This window comes from Rana temporaria, chromosome 3 (genome assembly GCF_905171775.1).
Source record: "Rana temporaria chromosome 3, aRanTem1.1, whole genome shotgun sequence".
NCBI classification, from domain to species: Eukaryota; Metazoa; Chordata; class Amphibia; order Anura; family Ranidae; genus Rana; species Rana temporaria.
Window position 1 is genome coordinate 162108969 of NC_053491.1, and position 18115 is coordinate 162127083.

At 40.9% G+C, this 18115-nt stretch overlaps 1 protein-coding gene across 2 annotated transcripts in view; it reads right to left on the reverse strand.

Annotated features, from left to right (window-relative positions):
• Nucleotides 1–3832: 3832 nt before the first annotated feature.
• Nucleotides 3833–18115, reverse strand: part of LOC120931856 (potassium voltage-gated channel subfamily D member 2-like) — an 80974-nt gene continuing 66691 nt past the window's right edge. For both annotated transcript variants that reach the window (XM_040343748.1, XM_040343749.1), the window contains 2 exons: nt 10910–11160; nt 3833–5324 (listed from right to left, as the gene is read on the reverse strand). In XM_040343748.1, the coding sequence (XP_040199682.1) occupies nt 5147–5324; nt 10910–11160 (429 nt within the window). In that variant the 3' untranslated portion in view covers nt 3833–5146. The remainder of the gene's footprint in view (nt 5325–10909; nt 11161–18115) is intronic.

Here is an 18115-nt window from a genome sequence, read left to right on the forward strand (position 1 = left end):
TTTTCTTCATTACATAGGGGACAAAAAGTCCCCTATATGATGAAGTTTAGGTGACAGGTTCTCCTTAATGAGACATGCAGGTGCTAAAAGTCCCTGCGCGTTGCCTCTGGGCTCTACTGGATGTATTGCAATTCAGATCACATTGCAATACATCCCTTCCTGGCTATGCTATCCGGGGAAAGTGACAGGGTGACCTGGAAGTGATGTCTTACATGCCGCTTTCCAGGTCACCAACAAGAAGGGGAGGAGAGCGGACATGTATGCCGGTACTGGGGTTGTGCGGAAGCAATCAGGTGGCAGCACAGCCACCCAAATGTTTCCACCTGACAGGCAGGAGTCTGCCTGTCATTTTAACACACAATCTCGGGGGCTGAAGTCACCAGATTGTTTGTGAAACCCCTGGCCTGGCAGCGAAAGGATAACAAAAAAATTAGAAAAAAAACTCTCATGCTGATGGGTGCTCCATTAGGAAGGGCACCTGTAGGCACATGCCTAATGTACCTAGTGGAAAATTCAGCCCTGTTTACTGCTTGTTCAGAATACTGTATGTAACTACTTTAGTGTACAGGTGCACTTTAGGCAAGTTTAAAGAATATTTTTGTAAATATTTTATTATATCTTTTCATGTGACAATGTAAAGTAGTGAGTGTACAGATTGTATTACAGTGTACATTTTCTCTCCATTCAAAATAACTTAACACACAGCCATTAATGTCAAAACCTCTGGCAACAAAAGTGAGTACATCCCTAAGTGAAAATGTCCAAAGTGGGCCCAAAGTGTTAATATTTTGTGTGGCCACCATTATTTTTCAGCATTGCCTTTATCCTCTTGGAGTTCATTCGAGCTTCACAGGTTGCCACTGGAGTCCTCTTCCACTCCTCCATGACGACATCACAGAGCTGTTTGATGTTAGAGACCTTGCGCTCCACCTTCCATTTGAGGATGCCCCTCAATAGGGTTTAGGTCTGGAGACATTCTTGGACAGTCCATTGCCTTTACCCTCAGCTTTTTTGCAAGGCAGTGGTTGTCCTGGAGGTGTGTTTGGCTTTCTTGTGCACCATCTTTAGAAGAGGCTTCCTTCTGGGACGACATCCATGCAGACCAATTTGATGTAGTGTGCGGTGTATGGTCTGAGCACTGACAAGCTGACCCCCCACCCGTTCAACCTCTGTAGCAATGTTGGCAGCACGCATACGTCTATTTCCCAAAGAAAACCTCTGGATATGATGCTGGGGAAGTGCACTCAACTTCTTTGGTTGACCATGGCGAGGCCTGTTCTGAGTGGAACCTGTCCTGTTAAACCACTGTATGTTCTTGACTACCGTGCTGCAGCTCAGTTTCAGGGTCGTAGCAATCTTCCTAATGCCTATGCCATCTTTATGTAGAGCAACAATTATTTTTTTCAGATCCTCAGAGAGTGTTTTGCCATGAGGAGCCATGTTGAACTTCCAGTGACCAGTATGAGAGAGTGAGAGCGATAACACCAAATTTAACACACCTGCTCCCCATTTAAATCTGAGACCTTGTAACACTAATGAGTCACATGACACAGAGGAGATAAAATGGCTAATTTGGCATTAATATGGACATTTTGACTTAGGGGTGTACTCACTTTTGTTGCCAGCAGTTTAGATATTAATGGCTGTGTGTTGAGTTATTTTGAGGGGACAGCAAATGTAAAATGGTATACAAGCTGTACACTCACTACTTTACATTGTAGCAAAGTGTAATTTCTTCAGTGTTGTCACATGAAAAGATATAATAAAATATTTTCAAAAATGTAAGGGGTGTACTCACTTTAGCTATATTATAGAAAAACATGAGCATCACTTTAGGTGTGCATGCTCCTGATACATGAAAGTTTACCTAGAAATATTTAGTATACACAATAAACACACCTTAATTGGATGACTAAAGAACCAATGGATCCAGTCACTTTCCTTGCTTCCAGTTATTATACATCTGCTCCAGTAGAAGAAAATTAAGTTGGAAGAGACAGCATGGCTTTATAATGATCAGTAAGTTAGTACTGAGAAAAGGTGCATATTACTTAGCTGATATGTACATTTACACTTTTATAAGTGTACTGATTTGTCATGTGTTTTAACATTACTTATACAGTTTGGCCGCGTACACACGATCGGTTAAACCGATGAGAACGGTCTGATGGACCGTTTTCATCGGTCCAAACCGATCGTGTGTGGGCGCCATCGGTTATTTATCCAACGGTTAAAAACAAGCCAACTTGTTTTAAATTTAACTGATGGATACCTAACCGATAGAAAAAAAATGATCATTTGTAGGCACGTCCATCGGTTAAAAATCCACGCATGCTCAGAATCAAGTCGACGCATGCTTGGAAGCATTGAACTTCTGCAATTTTCTTCAGCACGTCGTTGTGTTTTACGTCACCGCGTTCTGACACGATCGTTTTTTTAACCGATGGTGTGTAGGCACGACTGACCATCAGCTTCATCGGTTAACCGATGAAAACGGTCCATCAGACCGTTCTCATCGGATGAACCGATCATGTGTACAGGGCTTTAGACTTATTTAATCAGGCAGTGCTAAGAGCAATGCTAACATATAAAGTGTAGCGACCAATATCAACCAATGAGATTTATTTCTTTAAAGGTCAGCTCAGTAAAAGATTAATTGGCTTGGTTGGCTGATGGTTTCTAATTCACTCTATGTTATTAAAAGTCTTCCGTGCATATTCTTTCTGCACAACCTATCATGCCTTGACTTTGGCCTGGTTTTGTAATTGCCATGGGATATCACATTAAAATCTAATCTTTGAACTTGGGAGTACTGTGGACTAGATGAACCTAGCTGCATGCTTTTTTGATATTTGAACATTAGGCATAATTATAAAAGATCCTTAACATTGTGAAATAAATCAAAGCAAAGCGATAGACAGATTAAGACGACACTTCTGCATTGTTTAATAAAAAATATGTTTTTAGTGGACACAAGTCTAAAGCTGGCCATAGATGGATCAAAATCAGTTCAGCAGGGATTTCAATCCATCTATGTCTGTTCCATTTTGACAAATGTTGAAATAACGATTGAATGGGAATGTTGGAAATGTTTTGTCAATCAGCAGCTGCAGCCACTGTTCAGTGTATTCTGACAGCAGAAGAGCCCAGCTGTCAGAACACAATAGCACAGCAGGAACATTCCTCTAACCACTTCACCAGTGTGGATGGGGGAAACCGTTTGTTTTTTTATTGATCAAAAAAAAAGAAGAGTAATTTATGGCCAGCCAAACTTCATAGTGTAATGGGACAAATTAAAAAAAATAATAATTCTTGTCCACTTTAAGCAATGATAGGGGAATGAACAAGTTTTTCTTTACAACATACAGTACATGGTGCAGACGTATTCAATATGCAGTTAAAAAACAACAGAGATGTGCATTTTCCAGCAGCTTAAATGATGTAAGATATTTAAAGCTACAGGGAAAAAATAAAAAAATTAATTTAAATAGTGTATTGTGCATCAATTACCTTACTCCTCAGTCTTGATTCTAAACACCTCTTACTAAGCCATCCTGCAGTGTAATGGATCAAAGTCACAGTTTCCTCTAAGAGCCAAGCTAATTTTCTGCCCTGTGGACCAAACATTTTTTCTGCTTTTTATCTTCTTGAGCAGTGGCCTCTTCACCGCCCCCCATGAGTTCTCCTGCCTCTAGAGCCTATGAGAGAGGACTGGAAGTTTTGTCTCCACCAATAGGAGACGTTCACATCAAGAAGGCAGTGATGTGGTACCTGAAGAAGGACCCCAGAAAGGAAACAGAAGAAGAGAGAAGGATCATCATGTGACCATGGCTTCAGTTAAGTATTTTTTTATTTTTATTTTTTATACCAGCAGTCAATTAAATGGGGAAAGGGTGATGTTAGGCTTTAAAAATAAGTAGAAAGATAGATGCAATTCTGAATAGCTTACCGAATAAGCCTAAGCTTTAAAAAACACACATACTCGCATTCTGAAGAGTATCTGTCATATAAATGTTTATGTGTAAGGATGGGGCTTCTTCTCTTACAATGACTTTATCCCAAATATACAGTATTTTTTTACTTGTGTTAAACATCAATATCGACACCACCAGCACTACAAAATAATAAGCGTAACATTGCAAGCATTCAAGACCAATTACAATCAGTTATCATGCAGTTTCCAGACTCAGGGTTCTTTAAAAATCTTTCTGGTAGAAAAAAATACCACTGAGCTAATATAGCTATTACCCTTGCTCAAACGCATGTTTTTTGTTTTCAATAAACACAAAGTAACAGAATGAAATATCAATCTGTATGCACAGATATTATTTCCCAGTGTCAAAACATACTTTCGTCGGCTAAATGTTAAAAATTAGAAAATAAATACAGACTTTTTATGTAGCAAACACACAGTTATTGCAGCTGTTGCAAAACAAGATAAACAAACAATAAAACAACATCATCAAAAAAAAAAAAAAAGAATATTTTTACAACACATAATGCAACTGATTTTATAAATACGGTTCTTTTCCCAAAATGCTTTTTTTTTTTGTCTTTGATTTGTAAATGTAAACATTATTCATCCAGTTGTTGTGAAAGCACTGAAAGGCTCTTTTTCTAAAATAATGTTTGGTCGAAACAGCCTCAATTACCAAAATCCCTGTTCGGAAGAATAGCTGCATGCATTTCAGATGTCATTTAAATAAGTACAAATATTCTTGCTTTGCATGTTCTTTCATACTCATTACTCTATGGAACGTTCAATGTTCCCTCTGGGGAAAACATAATTACAATGTTTCCATTGCCATAATGCTGTTTTTAGTACTCCAAAAGAGTTCCTTTTAGGCTTTTTTTATTTTCATATAAAAAATGTTGCATTTTTGGAAAGGAAAGGAAAAAAAAAGAAAGAGGAAAACTTCAATGGGCAATCTTTCATTGTGCTCATGTATGTAGTCACACGGATATTCAGTTGGAAGATCTGTTATTCAGTCCCATTGCATTATTCAAATGTGTTTGTCTTGTCCTATTAGTATGCAAATAATTTACTGTTTGAAAATCTTGGGAAGCTTTCACTGTTTTCATTTCTTTCTGGGATGACTGCAGCTTTTGTGTTCTTAAAAAAAAAAAAATCCTCTTTGAGCAGGTCTTATAGTGCTGACACCCTTACAATGTTCCTTTGTGAGTAGTACGGTGACTGTGCTCTACCATCTTCCTCTGGGGTTGTCACTGGCGGTGTTGGGATACTTATTACTGCTGTGGTGACATATGGCGGCTCACAGTTTAGTATAATAGCTTCTTCCACTTTGGCATTTAAACTGGAACGACTGTAAAACAGGCGTAAAAGGATCATTTAACCAAATTCAACATTTAACCTATTACAATTAAGACACACATTTCCGGTATCTATTTGCTTACAATTACCATTTTTAGGGCTGCTCGATACTTTATAGCATAGGTGTCAAACACAAGGCCCGCGGGCCAAATTCGGCCCTCCAGGCCATTTCATGTGGCCCTCGCACCTCTCCTACAGTTGCAGGAGAGCTCCAGCCCTCCTCTGGTCCTACTCCAGGCCCTTACTTTCTGCTTTCAAGCAATGCATTCAGCTTCTTCCCAGCAGCAGCACAAGGAAAGGGGGTGCACTGTGATGTAAGGGAGAGTGGGGTACTAAACTTCTGATGGTGGGGTGGCTCTTGACATCTAATGTAAAGGGGAGGGGATGCGCTGGACATCTAATCTTACAGATACAACCGGCCCTTTTGAGGGCAATCACAATGCTGATGTGGCCCACAATAAAATTGAGTTTGACACCCCTGCTTTAAAGCATCCTATATCACCCCAATACACACACACACCCACACATAGGGGTTGATTTAATAAATCAGGAGTGCAAAATGTGGTGCAGCTCTGCACAGAAACCAAGCTTACATATTTTTTTGTCAAAGCTTAAAGTGATTGTACAACCACTTTTACATACAGGTAAGCCTAGATCAGTGTTTCTCAAATCCAGTCCTCAAGGCGAACCAACAGGTCATGTTTTCAGGATCTCCATTATTTTACACAGATGATTTCACTGCCTTCGTAAATACCACAGCTGTTTCATCTGAGCCAAATCCTGAAAACATGACCTGTTGGGGTGCCTTGAGGACTGGAGTTGAGAAACCCTGGCCTAGATTAAGGCTTACCTGTAGGTGCTAGAAATATCTCCTAAACCTACACAGTTTAGGAGATATTTACAATAGAGACTTGCGCCAATGTCTACAACGGGGCAGGCGCACTTTAGAATCTGCGATCGTGCTGTTTCTAAAGGAGGTCATGCCGTGACTGTCGGCTCCTGTGTGCATGCCAGAGTCGCGATACCCGAAAGTAACATGTCGGGGGGCTTCAATCCCAGGTGAGTATTACATAATGAGCTAGTATACTGTGCATACTAGCTCATTATGCCTTTGTCTTGCAGGTGTTAGTTTTTTTTTAAAGTGGGTTTACACCCACTTTAATTGAACAATCTGAAGTTAGAAGCTGATTGGCTACCATGCACAGCTGCACCAGATTTTACACTCTTCAGTTATAGTAAATCAACCCTATAGTGTATGCACAGTATAGAGTGTATTTAGGAGTTCTAATCCTTACTATCTATCACTTCCTTTCTGATTTATAGATCCACCCGAATGGTTAATTCTCTTTTTATAACAATTTTGTATGAATATCATCCATGCACTTGATTAGCAATTCCATTATTGCTGTGGGAGTTTGCACATGTATTACAAATAATCCTAATGTGGCATTGATCCCACTCCCTCTTTACGAATCCCATCTAAAACTGCACATATTTGCACTTAATTTGAGTTGATTGTGTAAACATTTATGTACGTTGTGGATGATGACCTTGGAAGATCACTGACAATTTGATATTTAAATTTAGTACAAGACATGGTGCACAAACACACCTAAGGGTCTCAAAAAATATAGGTATAACCAGGATAAGGAGCTTCAATTCCCTTTTGACCCTTCTTAGCTCTGTTGTACTCTGCATGACTCTGCAGGCTGAGGGCTCCATTGGCAAAAATAAAAACTTCCTTGATGGGAATGGAGAAAATTGGCTTGTCGAGTTCCTCGACAGCCTAACAAGGAACTCGACAAAAAAAAACGATGTGTTTCGCCCGTCGAGTTCCTCGGTCGTGTGTATGAAGCTATAGAGATAGTGGTAATTTAACCAATGCATGCTGATGCTGGAAAATCTAGCCTGGACATCTACGTGACAATGATTCTGGTCACAAAATGTTTAAAGAACAGCTATCACAAAATGTGGGGTATCAGCTTTCTCAGTTTTAAGCTTATATTATTTCAAATGGACAATGTTAGAGTGTTAGTTTTTATTTTACTTTAGGGCTCCATGCATACTAGGAGTGTAAAAAAAACAACAAAAAAACGCTGGACTAAAAACTTTCATAACTAGCATTTTTGTGTCAGCGTTTAGCAGTTTTTGTGCCAGCGTTAAGCAGCGAATAGTGGGTTGTTAAGGAGTGGGCAGCCGCCGCATCCTTAACAACCAATGACATATCAGCTGTCATTGGAATTCCCAGCCGGCATAAAAAAAACTGCATGGGGGTTCCCCCCAATCCACACCAGGCCCTTCAGGTCTGGAACAGATTTTAAGGGGAACCTCATGCTAAAATAAAAAAAAAAACAGTGTTGCGTCCCCCTATAATACCTAACCAGACCCTTATCTGAGCATGCAGCCCGGTAAGCCAGGAAAGGTGGGGATGAGCAAGTGACCCCTCCCCTCTTAAACCATATCAGGCCACATGCCCTCAATATGGTGGGTTATTTGGGGTAGGGGGGCTCCCACCGTATCACCTTGTCCCCATATTAATGAGGACAAAGGCCTCTTCCCCATAAACCTGGCTCAGTGGTTGTTGGGGTGCGAGGGTTACTTATCTGAAATCTGGAATGGCTCTTTAACAAGGGGGCTCACCGTCCTGCATGTGAATGAGCATGGGGCACATAGTACCTCTACTCATTCACAAAAAAGATGAGGAGCAAGATAGGAGTTTTATTTAAGAAAATCCCCCAAAGTGGATTTAATGTCAATTACGATGAATGCCGGCCATCGACCTGAACAAAAAAAAGGGGATCCGCACCCGACACTGGCATCTGACAACTGACAGCTCCACTCTTTGTAGCTGCTGCTAAATAAACAAAGGGGGGGGGGACATCGCCGGGTGACCCTGCCTCTTATGACATCATCAACCCAGCGTTGACCTGGTAAGGCATTTGACCTGGTATAGTTCAGGGGGGCATCGCTCGTCCCCCCTCTTTCCTGGCGTTCCCTGCTGCATGCTTGGATAAGGGTCTGGTATGGATTTGGGGGGGAAAAACACTCCATTTTTTTTTACATTTTGGCATGGAGTTCCCCTCAAAATTCATAGGATCTGGTATGTATTTTGGGGGGACTAAATGCTCCTCGCAACAGCGTTTTTTTAAGCTTGTATGCATGGAGCTTAAATGCAGTTTATCAGTCCTATTATGATTCAAAAGCTTCTAGAAGTGATATAATGTGGCTCTGACTGATCCTTTCTAATAAACATGTTAACCTTCCTAAAGCCTATTTTCTATTTTGAGGATGTATGGGGGGCATTTTTTAGCCACTGAGATTTCAGCTGACACAATCTTTATACCTAATGCTGGCCATACACTATACAAAAATTCGGCCGACATTCGGTCGTTAAGAAAGATCTTTCGTTTTTCGGCCAGTTAATGGGCACAAAATCGATAATCGTTTGGAAGTTTTTGAGCCAAAAAAACGAAGGACAAGTTTGGAAATTTTCTGCCGAACGAACGATAAATCGGAAGGTTAATGTGTTTCCCGTCCGAACTTTCTGCACTAGGTATATGTAAAAAAAAAAAAAAACATTTTTTTTTTTATGTCCACTGAACGATTTATTGGTCATTACATGATGGCACTATCGTTTGCGCTCACGAACGAACTTTCGTTTTTCGAAAGTTCGTTCGGACGATTTTTCGTGGAGTGTATGGCCAGCATTATTCTCAAGCTTCCTTGAAGGACCAAAATAAATGTTAGATGCTTCAGATGGGCAGCCCTGCTTGGCCTGTACAGTGATAAACATGCAAAGCACACATATGTGCAGAACCATTTTGAACAGCACTGCCTGCTTGTATGCCTGTTGCATCTAGTAACCCCCTTGAGTTTTGCTACAGTAGTTGGAAATAACGTCTCTTTTTTTCCATAATTATACCATTTCATATTGATATAAAAGGGCCCAATATTTTTATTGAAATGGATTTAAAGTGGTATTAAATGCAAAACCAAAAATGTATTATATTGCAGCTTACCAATCATTAGATGTAATGGCTGCATCAGTTTTCTTTGCGTTGGCTCTTTTTCCCTCTGTTTATACCTGGTGATCTGGTCAGTAACACACCTCCTGTATTAGTGAGACACAACTCTGGGTGAATGGGAACAGGAGGCACAGCAGACAGCAGCATTGTCAGTCTGGGGGGGAGGGGCAGGGGGGGCAGTGTTAAATGTATTAGCAGATTTAGACTAACCAGTTGAAGCCAAACTTCCCCTCACACTTTATAATTCTTTACAGGAATAAATAAAAGCTGATCATTGTAGTCACCCCTGCCAGTGTTAAGTAGTTTGTCTCTTTCATGTAAACTGATACATTCTGCTGGAGAGCTTGTTCCTTTGAAAAACAACATACTTACTGGTTGGATCACCAGATGAAAATAGAGGAAAGAAAGCATAAAAATGGAAACGAATACAGCCATCACATCTAAGAATTGGTAAGCTGCAATATAATACATTTTTCTTTTGGGTTTAATACTGCTTTGATGCTCTATCAAAATCACTGCTAACTCCCATACTAATGCTATGGGAGTTGTTGTATTGGATCATGATAGTGATTATACATTTCAGAAAACTTTCCATCACTCTGATCATAATTGCTTAGTGATATGCCCACACTTGCTCAGATTACCACACCACCGATGAGCACCATGAAACTTCTGCCCAACTCATCCAAAGTTCTGTTCAGGCAAAAATGGGAGAAAAGGTATATAAATCCCTGTTTCAAAACACATTTATTTTACTGGCAATTATTAGGTCAAGTATAGTCACTCCATTTTGCTAAGTCCAGCTGTATGTGCAAGTATAAAAGTTATTGACTAAAATGGTAAAATATGGGAATTTAAAAATAGTATTTATGGTCAATGGGTAAGTTGTTCCGTTCATGCATTAGCAGATTGGTTGTCCAGTAAACATTCAACAGACTGACATAAAACATGTTTGGTCACCATCTGTAAAGTCAGTATGAACCTTGTGGATGGAGTGCTATGCTTCACCATTTGTACTTTATGTTAAGCATTGCTACCAGTTGTGTATAATACAAGAAATTATGTAAAAATTATTAATAATAATAATAATAATAATATTAATAAAAAGTATGACTGAGACTATAAAGTGGTTCTAAAGGGTTGTGTGCAGCAACCCCCCTAATACTTAACTGAGCCCATTTCGATCCAGCGATGTTGCACGAGAGCCTCGGCTCCCTCCTGATTGGCTGAGACACAGCCATTGGCTGCCGCTGCTGTCAATCAAAGTCAGTGAGCCAATGAAGAGAAAGAGGGGGCAGGGCCGAGTCTCGGCTCCATGTCTGAATGGACACACAGAGCAGTGGCTCGGTTTGGGTGCCCCTATAGCAAGCTGCTTGCATTTGGGGCACTCGGCAGGGGGAAGGGGACAGGAGCACCAGCGAGGGACCCAATAAGAGAAGGATCAGGTCTGCTCTGTGCAAAACCACTGCACAGAGCAGGTAAGTATAACACGTTTGTTATTTTTAAACAAAAACTTTAACATTACTTTAAGTTGTAGACCGTGAAGTATTACCTGTTGGACAAGGGAGTTCTTTCCATATTCTGGATCTGGATAGCACTAAGCTCTTGAAGGTTTCCATGGTGGCTGTATGTTGTAATATTAGCATTTGGAACGTGCAGATTCTTTTTATTCCTTCTAGTACAACAAAGGCTACGTCTGTCATGTTTTGAAGACAAAGAGGGACTGTGGTTTCTTGGTTTATTTATAGTAGACACTTCCATGCAGTTTTCTTCATACGTTTGCTCATCCACAAATTCATGATTCTAGGTCATAAAAAGAAATATGCATACATTATTCATAATTCGGACAGTATGGGACCTTATTGTACTGCTTTACATAACGCAACCTAATAAAAAATGTTTAAACAGCATTAAAGTGGTACTAAAGGTTTGATTTCTTTTTTTTAAAACATGTCATACTTACCTCCACTGTGAAGCTCGTTTTGCACAGAGTGGCCCCAAATGCCATCTCCTGGGGTCCATCAGCGGCTCTCAATGGCTGCGCTGCTATCAATCTATCCAATGAAGAGCCGAGAAGCCCAGGCTGAGATCCAGCGCGTTCTCGACGCGGGACTTTCGAGGGCTCAGGTAAGTAAAACAGGGGGGGGGGGGGGGGCTGGGGGCCATTAATTATCAGATGTTTTTTCACCTTAATGCATAGGATGCATTAGGGTGAAAAAAAAGGTAGGTTTACAACCCCTTTAATAAAGCCTTGGTGCTTAAACTTTTTTTTTTTTTTTACTATAGTGATGCTATGGGAGTTGCTGTACTGTTGCCCTTAAATTTAAACTGACAGCATTCTGCAACTCACACATACAGTATGCTTCTCAAAGAGCATATAGAATACAAAGTAAATGTGGTTCCTAAAAGCAAGTCCTTTGAGTTTATATGCCATTCCAATCTTTACATTTGCACCTATGTTGTTCAGTATGTAAGGCAATATATTTTCTTCAAATACTGCTCAGCAAACTATCTTCATTCAATTAAAAATTAATTACCATTCTGAAATACTTTCAACATTTAAATCAAGTAGAAATGCTTTTTAGGTTAAAACATCAAACCTTTCCAGTGGGAACCTGAACTTGAAATATATATATTTTTTTAATTACAAACATATTTTATTTTTACAAGCACATTACGGTTTATAAAAAGTATATAGATGTTACAAGCTAAGCTACAAGTTATGTTACAGGCCTCAAATGTTCCATTCTTCCAATATAATTCTGTTGGAAAATTGCCCATTGTTTGTAAAGGAAAGTTAGAAAAATGAAAGTACAGTATTAAAGATTAAAAAATGAATAAAATAATACATTCTGTGGTATTTCTTAGTAAAATCAGTAGCTACTACACATGTGATTGCATAGTTGTATACAGGGGCGGACTGACAACTCATGGGGCCCCTGGGCAATAGAAGATTATGGGGCCCCCGGGCTTACAGATGGCCACCAAGCCAGAAGGCAGTACAGAGGCGGGGCAGCTAAAATCTCAGGATTTTCACATCAAAAGCATGTCGGTTTTGGACATATCAGGGACAGATGTAAAAAAAAAACACAGATTTTTACATACTGTCCCTGGTTTTAATGAGCCTGGAAACCCTGATGGGGCCCCCCGTGGTATGGGGCCCTCGGGCAGTGCCCGAGTGTCTCAATGGTCAGTCCCTGGTTGTATATGTGAGTGCACCAGTCCATTTTTCACATTTGCCCAGCATATTCATTCTACAGTTAGTAAGAAAACAAAACATTAACTCAAGTAGTAGGTAAGCAATCTGCTCCTGGTGAACTGATTTGACCCCCAATAAATATTACACAAATATGTTCTTCTTGTAGTGTTTTTTTTTTAATCAAGACAGCTACTTCACTGTTCTGAAAAATTCAATAAATAGAGACACATCAAGCAATATGTTTTTCATGTAATATTTTTACCTGCACTTATTTATTTGAATACAGAAATTTAGGACTACCACTTTATCGAAGGTCTACAATAAAAAATTCCTTTAGAAAATACAGATTTTTATTAAAACATGTTTTTATAAAACATGTGTCAATTGTTATAATAAAAAAAATCAAATTTTTACCTTCCAGGTCCCGTACACACCAGAGGATATCCGCTGGAAACGGTTTCCAGTGGATACATCCTCTGGCGGATTTGGATCTGATGGCTGTACACACCATCAGATCGGAATACATCCGCGGTGACGTGTCGCGCCGTCGCCGTGACGATGACGCGGCGACGTGCGCAACGCTGGAAGGTAACTACTTCCACGCATGCGTCGAACCATTACGACGCATGCGACGGATGGGAGCGGACGGATTGATCCGGTGAGTCTGTTCAGACGACCGGATCAATCCGCTGGACACGATTCAAGCGGATAGATTTCTTAGCATGCTAAGAAATTTCTATCCGCTTGAAATCGATCGGCTGGACGAATCTCCCCGGAAAAATATCCGCTAGGCCGTACAGACGACCGGATTTGTCCACTGGAACTGATCCGCGGATCAATCCCAGCGGATAGATCCGGTCGTCTGTACGAGGCCTAAAATTAAATATGTATGTTTACAAAAAGGTGTATTAATATGCTGAGAGCTTTGCAAGGTTGCTTCCTTGTGTTCTTTCTTTCTCCGCCACCCCAAGGCAGCAAGCATTCTCTAATATTTTATGTTTGGATTTTTAACACTAAGTATGTCGACTCATTATATTATCACTATCCCGGTATTGTTTACATAAAATTACAAATCACATACTTACTTATTTCATTTTGCTAATGTGGTTGCATATTTATTACATTCAGCTTCACATATTATAATTAGCTATCATTACCTTCATTTAAATCCAGGTAAATATAGCAAGGTAATTATTTGTAAGTTGAAGTAATTAGCTGAAAATGAAAACGCACTAAGATGTTTGAGAAATGTTAAGAACATGTCTAAGCTCAACACACTCTGATCACATGCATGTAATATGTTATTTCACACATGCACAAACAGGGGCGGGCTGGGCTGGGGGGAGGGGTAGAGATTTCCCCCCAGGCTGGCTACCTTATTTTCAAAATGGCTGCGCTGCCTGTTTGATATTTTTTTCCTGTAAGGTAATATTCGGCCGTGGCGGCCACTGATTGGCTGGCTGCTGCAATGCTTTCTGGGAGTTGTCTATCTCCCCCAAGTCTGCTGTATGTTTGACCTGTGCCCTCATTTACTTAGATCCTCCCCCTATCTCCAGTGCCATCTGCCCAGAGAACCTGAAGACGGGGCACTGCTACTGCCAGATGCTGCTGACACTGTGCAGGGAGGGGGGTGAGCTGCAGAGCTGATGTTCTAAGGCCACGTACACACGATCGGTTAAACCCAATGAGAACGGTCTGATGGACCGTTTTCATCGGTCCAAACCGATCGTGTGTGGGCGCCATTGGTTATTTATCCAACGGTTAAAAAAAAGCCAACTTGTTTTAGATTTAACCGATGGATTCCTAACCAATAGAAAAAAAACGATCGTTAGGCATGACCATCGGTTAAAAATCCATGCATGCTCAGAATCAAGTCGACGCATGCTTGGAAGCATTGAACTTCGTTTTTTTTCCAGCACATCGTCGTGTTTTACGTCACCGCGTTCTGACACGATCGTTTTTTTAACTGATGGTGTGTAGGTACGACTGACCATCAGTCAGCTTCATCGGTTAACCGCCTAATGTGAATATGCAGCAGGTGTTTCTAAGCTATTAGAAAGACTGAAACTGGACAAAGGCATCTTTTTGTGATCTTTGAAAATGGATTACTTCACATTAAAAGCAGCTAGAGGGGTCAGGGATGACTTATTTTAAAGCTCATTTGCTGTATGTTAAGTATATGCATTTTTTAATTCCCATAATCCTGAGCATAATCTAAAGGACCATTGTCTTAGGTTAACCGATGAAGCTGACTGATGGTCCATCACGCCTACACACCATAGGTTAAATAACCGATCGTGTCAGAACGCGGTGACGTAAAACACAACGACGTGCTGAAAAAAACAAAGTTCAATGCTTCCAAGCATGCGTCGACTTGATTCTGAGCATGCACAGGTTTTTAAGCGATGCTTTTGCATACTAACGATCGGTTTTGACCTATCGGTTAGGCGTCCATCGGTTAAATTTTAAAGCAAGTCCCAATTTTTTAACCGAAGGTTAAATAACCTATGGTGCCCACACACAATTGGTTTGGACCGATGAAAACGGTCCTTCAGACCGTTGTCCTCTGGCTATCCTATCTTGTGTACGAGGCCTAACTGTATTTAAACAGATAAGTGTTTTTTAACAAATGACTGTAAAACTACAAGTTCTGCAAGATAGGACCAATCATTTTTATCATTTGCCAATACAATAATAAACCTTTGCTTACAATTTCGAGCAATGCTGTGCTTAGATATTGCAAAACCTTGTGAACGTTTGTGATAATCCAACAACATGCTCAATTGAAAGAAAGGTAGCAGCTCACAATAAATCCAAGGTGAAAAGTATTGTATAATATAAACACATCTATTAATAGACACAACGCAAAAGTCACCCATCTGACTTCAAACTATAGAGTGAAAATAAGTCTTAAAGTGTATATAAGCTCCAACAATAAATTTAGCAGACCTTTTGGTCTGCTGAAATACACAAATGAAAGTGTTTTATTATATCTGTTCCAAGAGTACAAAAAATAAAAATAAATATCTGTTCATCCAGCCAGAAATCTTGTGATCTAGTAACTTTTGGTGCTCTCGGACTCTGGACTGTTATGAACTATGTAAAGTTCGTGGGGAAACCAGCTAGATCGCAGGACACAGGCTGTTAAATCAAAATTGGGGTTTATTAAACTTAAATGGCTTCATAGCAGCAAAAACAAAAGAAATAATCAGTCTCACTGACTTGTAGAGCTCATAACTGCTATCGCAGTTAAACAGTCCTTGCAGGTAAGTTCCCCAGCTAACAGGCTTCCAGGCAGGACACTGCCAAGTGCTTCCACAGCTTTCCACAGCTTTCACAGCTTTCCACAGCTTTCACAGCTTTTCACAGCTTTTCCTTATCCACCATTCACCATGTACAGTCTTCACTATACTCCTCCACTCTCACCTACAACTTCCTGTCTTGCTTTAAACCACTTCCTTGGACAGGTGCGTTAACCCCTTCTGTTCCCTTAAAGGGACCACAGTCCAGGGGGGGAAATATAGCATCCTTCCAGGACCCAGCCACGGCGTCCTGTACAACTAATTAAAACAAATAAAAACGTATGTGGTATCGGGTTTATTTAGCTTCTGTGTAGAGCATACCTGTAAGCAGAGTCCAAGGCAGTTGTGCCTTTTAAGGGCTTGTTGGCCCACTTTTATTAAAGAAAGAAAACGTCCATCCAGAATTCCCATGCAGGGGGTTTCAAGTTGCTACACCAGAAAAGTAATAATCAACGGAAGATACCAAGCCACCTGGCTCTCTTCAGCAATACTGCCGTTTAGGCTTTACTCTTCAGCCCTTTTGGCCATATACCAAAGCTCCTGTACAACCACTGTACCTCTTCTCAGCTTTCATGCTGCTTAGCCCACAGATTTGGGCCCTCTGACTATAGCATGCAGACATGCATGCTTCTCCCTTGCAAACCTGCACTCTTGCTTCTCCCTTGCATGCCTGGACTCCTCGGGAAGGTGGGGCCCAGAACCCTAGTCCTGACTCTCCTATAAGCCCAGGACCCATCTGCTCAATCAACAGACTCCTGGCTGTTTCCAAACCCTGGTCCCAGGATTGGAGTTTCCATCCCACCCATATCGCTATGGAATCTCCGGGCTCCAGGTCCCCAACTGGATTTTATAAACTTTGGAGGAAACTGATCAAACAGATTCCTCCACATTAAATAACCCTGGAGCCCCTCAACCTGACTATTTGAGAACCCAGGGCATCAATTACCAGGACAGGGAACTGTACTGTCACACTTACTAAACAATAAAGATGTAAAATTAGGTCTTTCCCATCAATGACATTACTGTAGCCATCATAACTGCAAGAATGTGTTTTTTAAAAACTTGAACGATACATAGCAGAATAAAGAAATCAGTAGGATAAGAGAAGCCTAACATAACATTGAAGGATATTATAACAAAAAAATAATAGTAATTCCAAGATAAATGGACCAGGACATATGATATAGCAAGTAACACATAATAGTGAACAGAAAAAAATGGTGCTCATATTCCGGAGGGAAACAAATAAGAAAGAGTGTGTTGAAGAATTAAGACCAGACCAGAACAAAAAGGTGGTAGTAGGCCCCATACCTCCAATGGCATACATGACCACCCCCAGAGTAAAAAAAAAAAGAGGGTATGGAGGAGGGGTTAAAGCGGGAGTTCACCCATTTCTAAAAAAATTTTTTTTCTTCCCCTAGATTCCTGCTCGTTCGGTCTAGGGGAATCGGCTATTTGTATTAAAATAGGTGCAGTACTTACCCGTTTTCGAGCTGCATCTTCTTCCGTCGCTTCCGGTTATGGTCTTCGGGAGCGGGCGTTCCTTCTTGATTGACAGTCTTCCGAGAGGCTTCCGACGGTCGCATCCATCGCGTCACTCGTAGCCGAAAGAAGCCGAACGTCGGTGCGGCTCTATACTGCGCCTGCGCACCGACGTTCGGCTTCTTTCGGAAAATCGTGACGCGATGGATGCGACCGTCGGAAGCCTCTCGGAAACCTGTCAATCAAGAAGGAACGCCCATTCCCGAAGCCCATACCCGGAAGCGACGGAGAGGATGCGTCTCGTAAACGGGTAAGTACTGCACCTATTTTTAAATAAATAGCCGATTCCCCTAGTAATAACGAGCAGGAATCTAAGGGGGAAAAGTGCCCTCTAAGGGTGAACCCCCGCTTTAAGGTCAGGAAAGAAGAAGGGAGGGGGAAGAGGACGAATAGATAGACCATAGATTTTCTTTAACCACTTAAAGCGGGGGTTCACCCAAAAAACAAATTTTTAACATTAGATTGAGGCTAATTGTGGGAAGCACAATCGGGTGTTTTTTTTTTTAAATCAATGCAGTACATACCGTTTTAGAGATAGATGTTCTCCGCGGCTTGGACTGCGGGACTGGGCGTTCCTCCTTGATTGACAGGCTTTGACAGTAGACGAACGTCGGTGCGCAGGCGCCGTATAGAGCCGCACCGACGTTTGGCTTCTTTCGGCAACTCGTGACGCGCTGTATTCGACGGTCAGAAGCCTGTCAATCAAATAGGAACG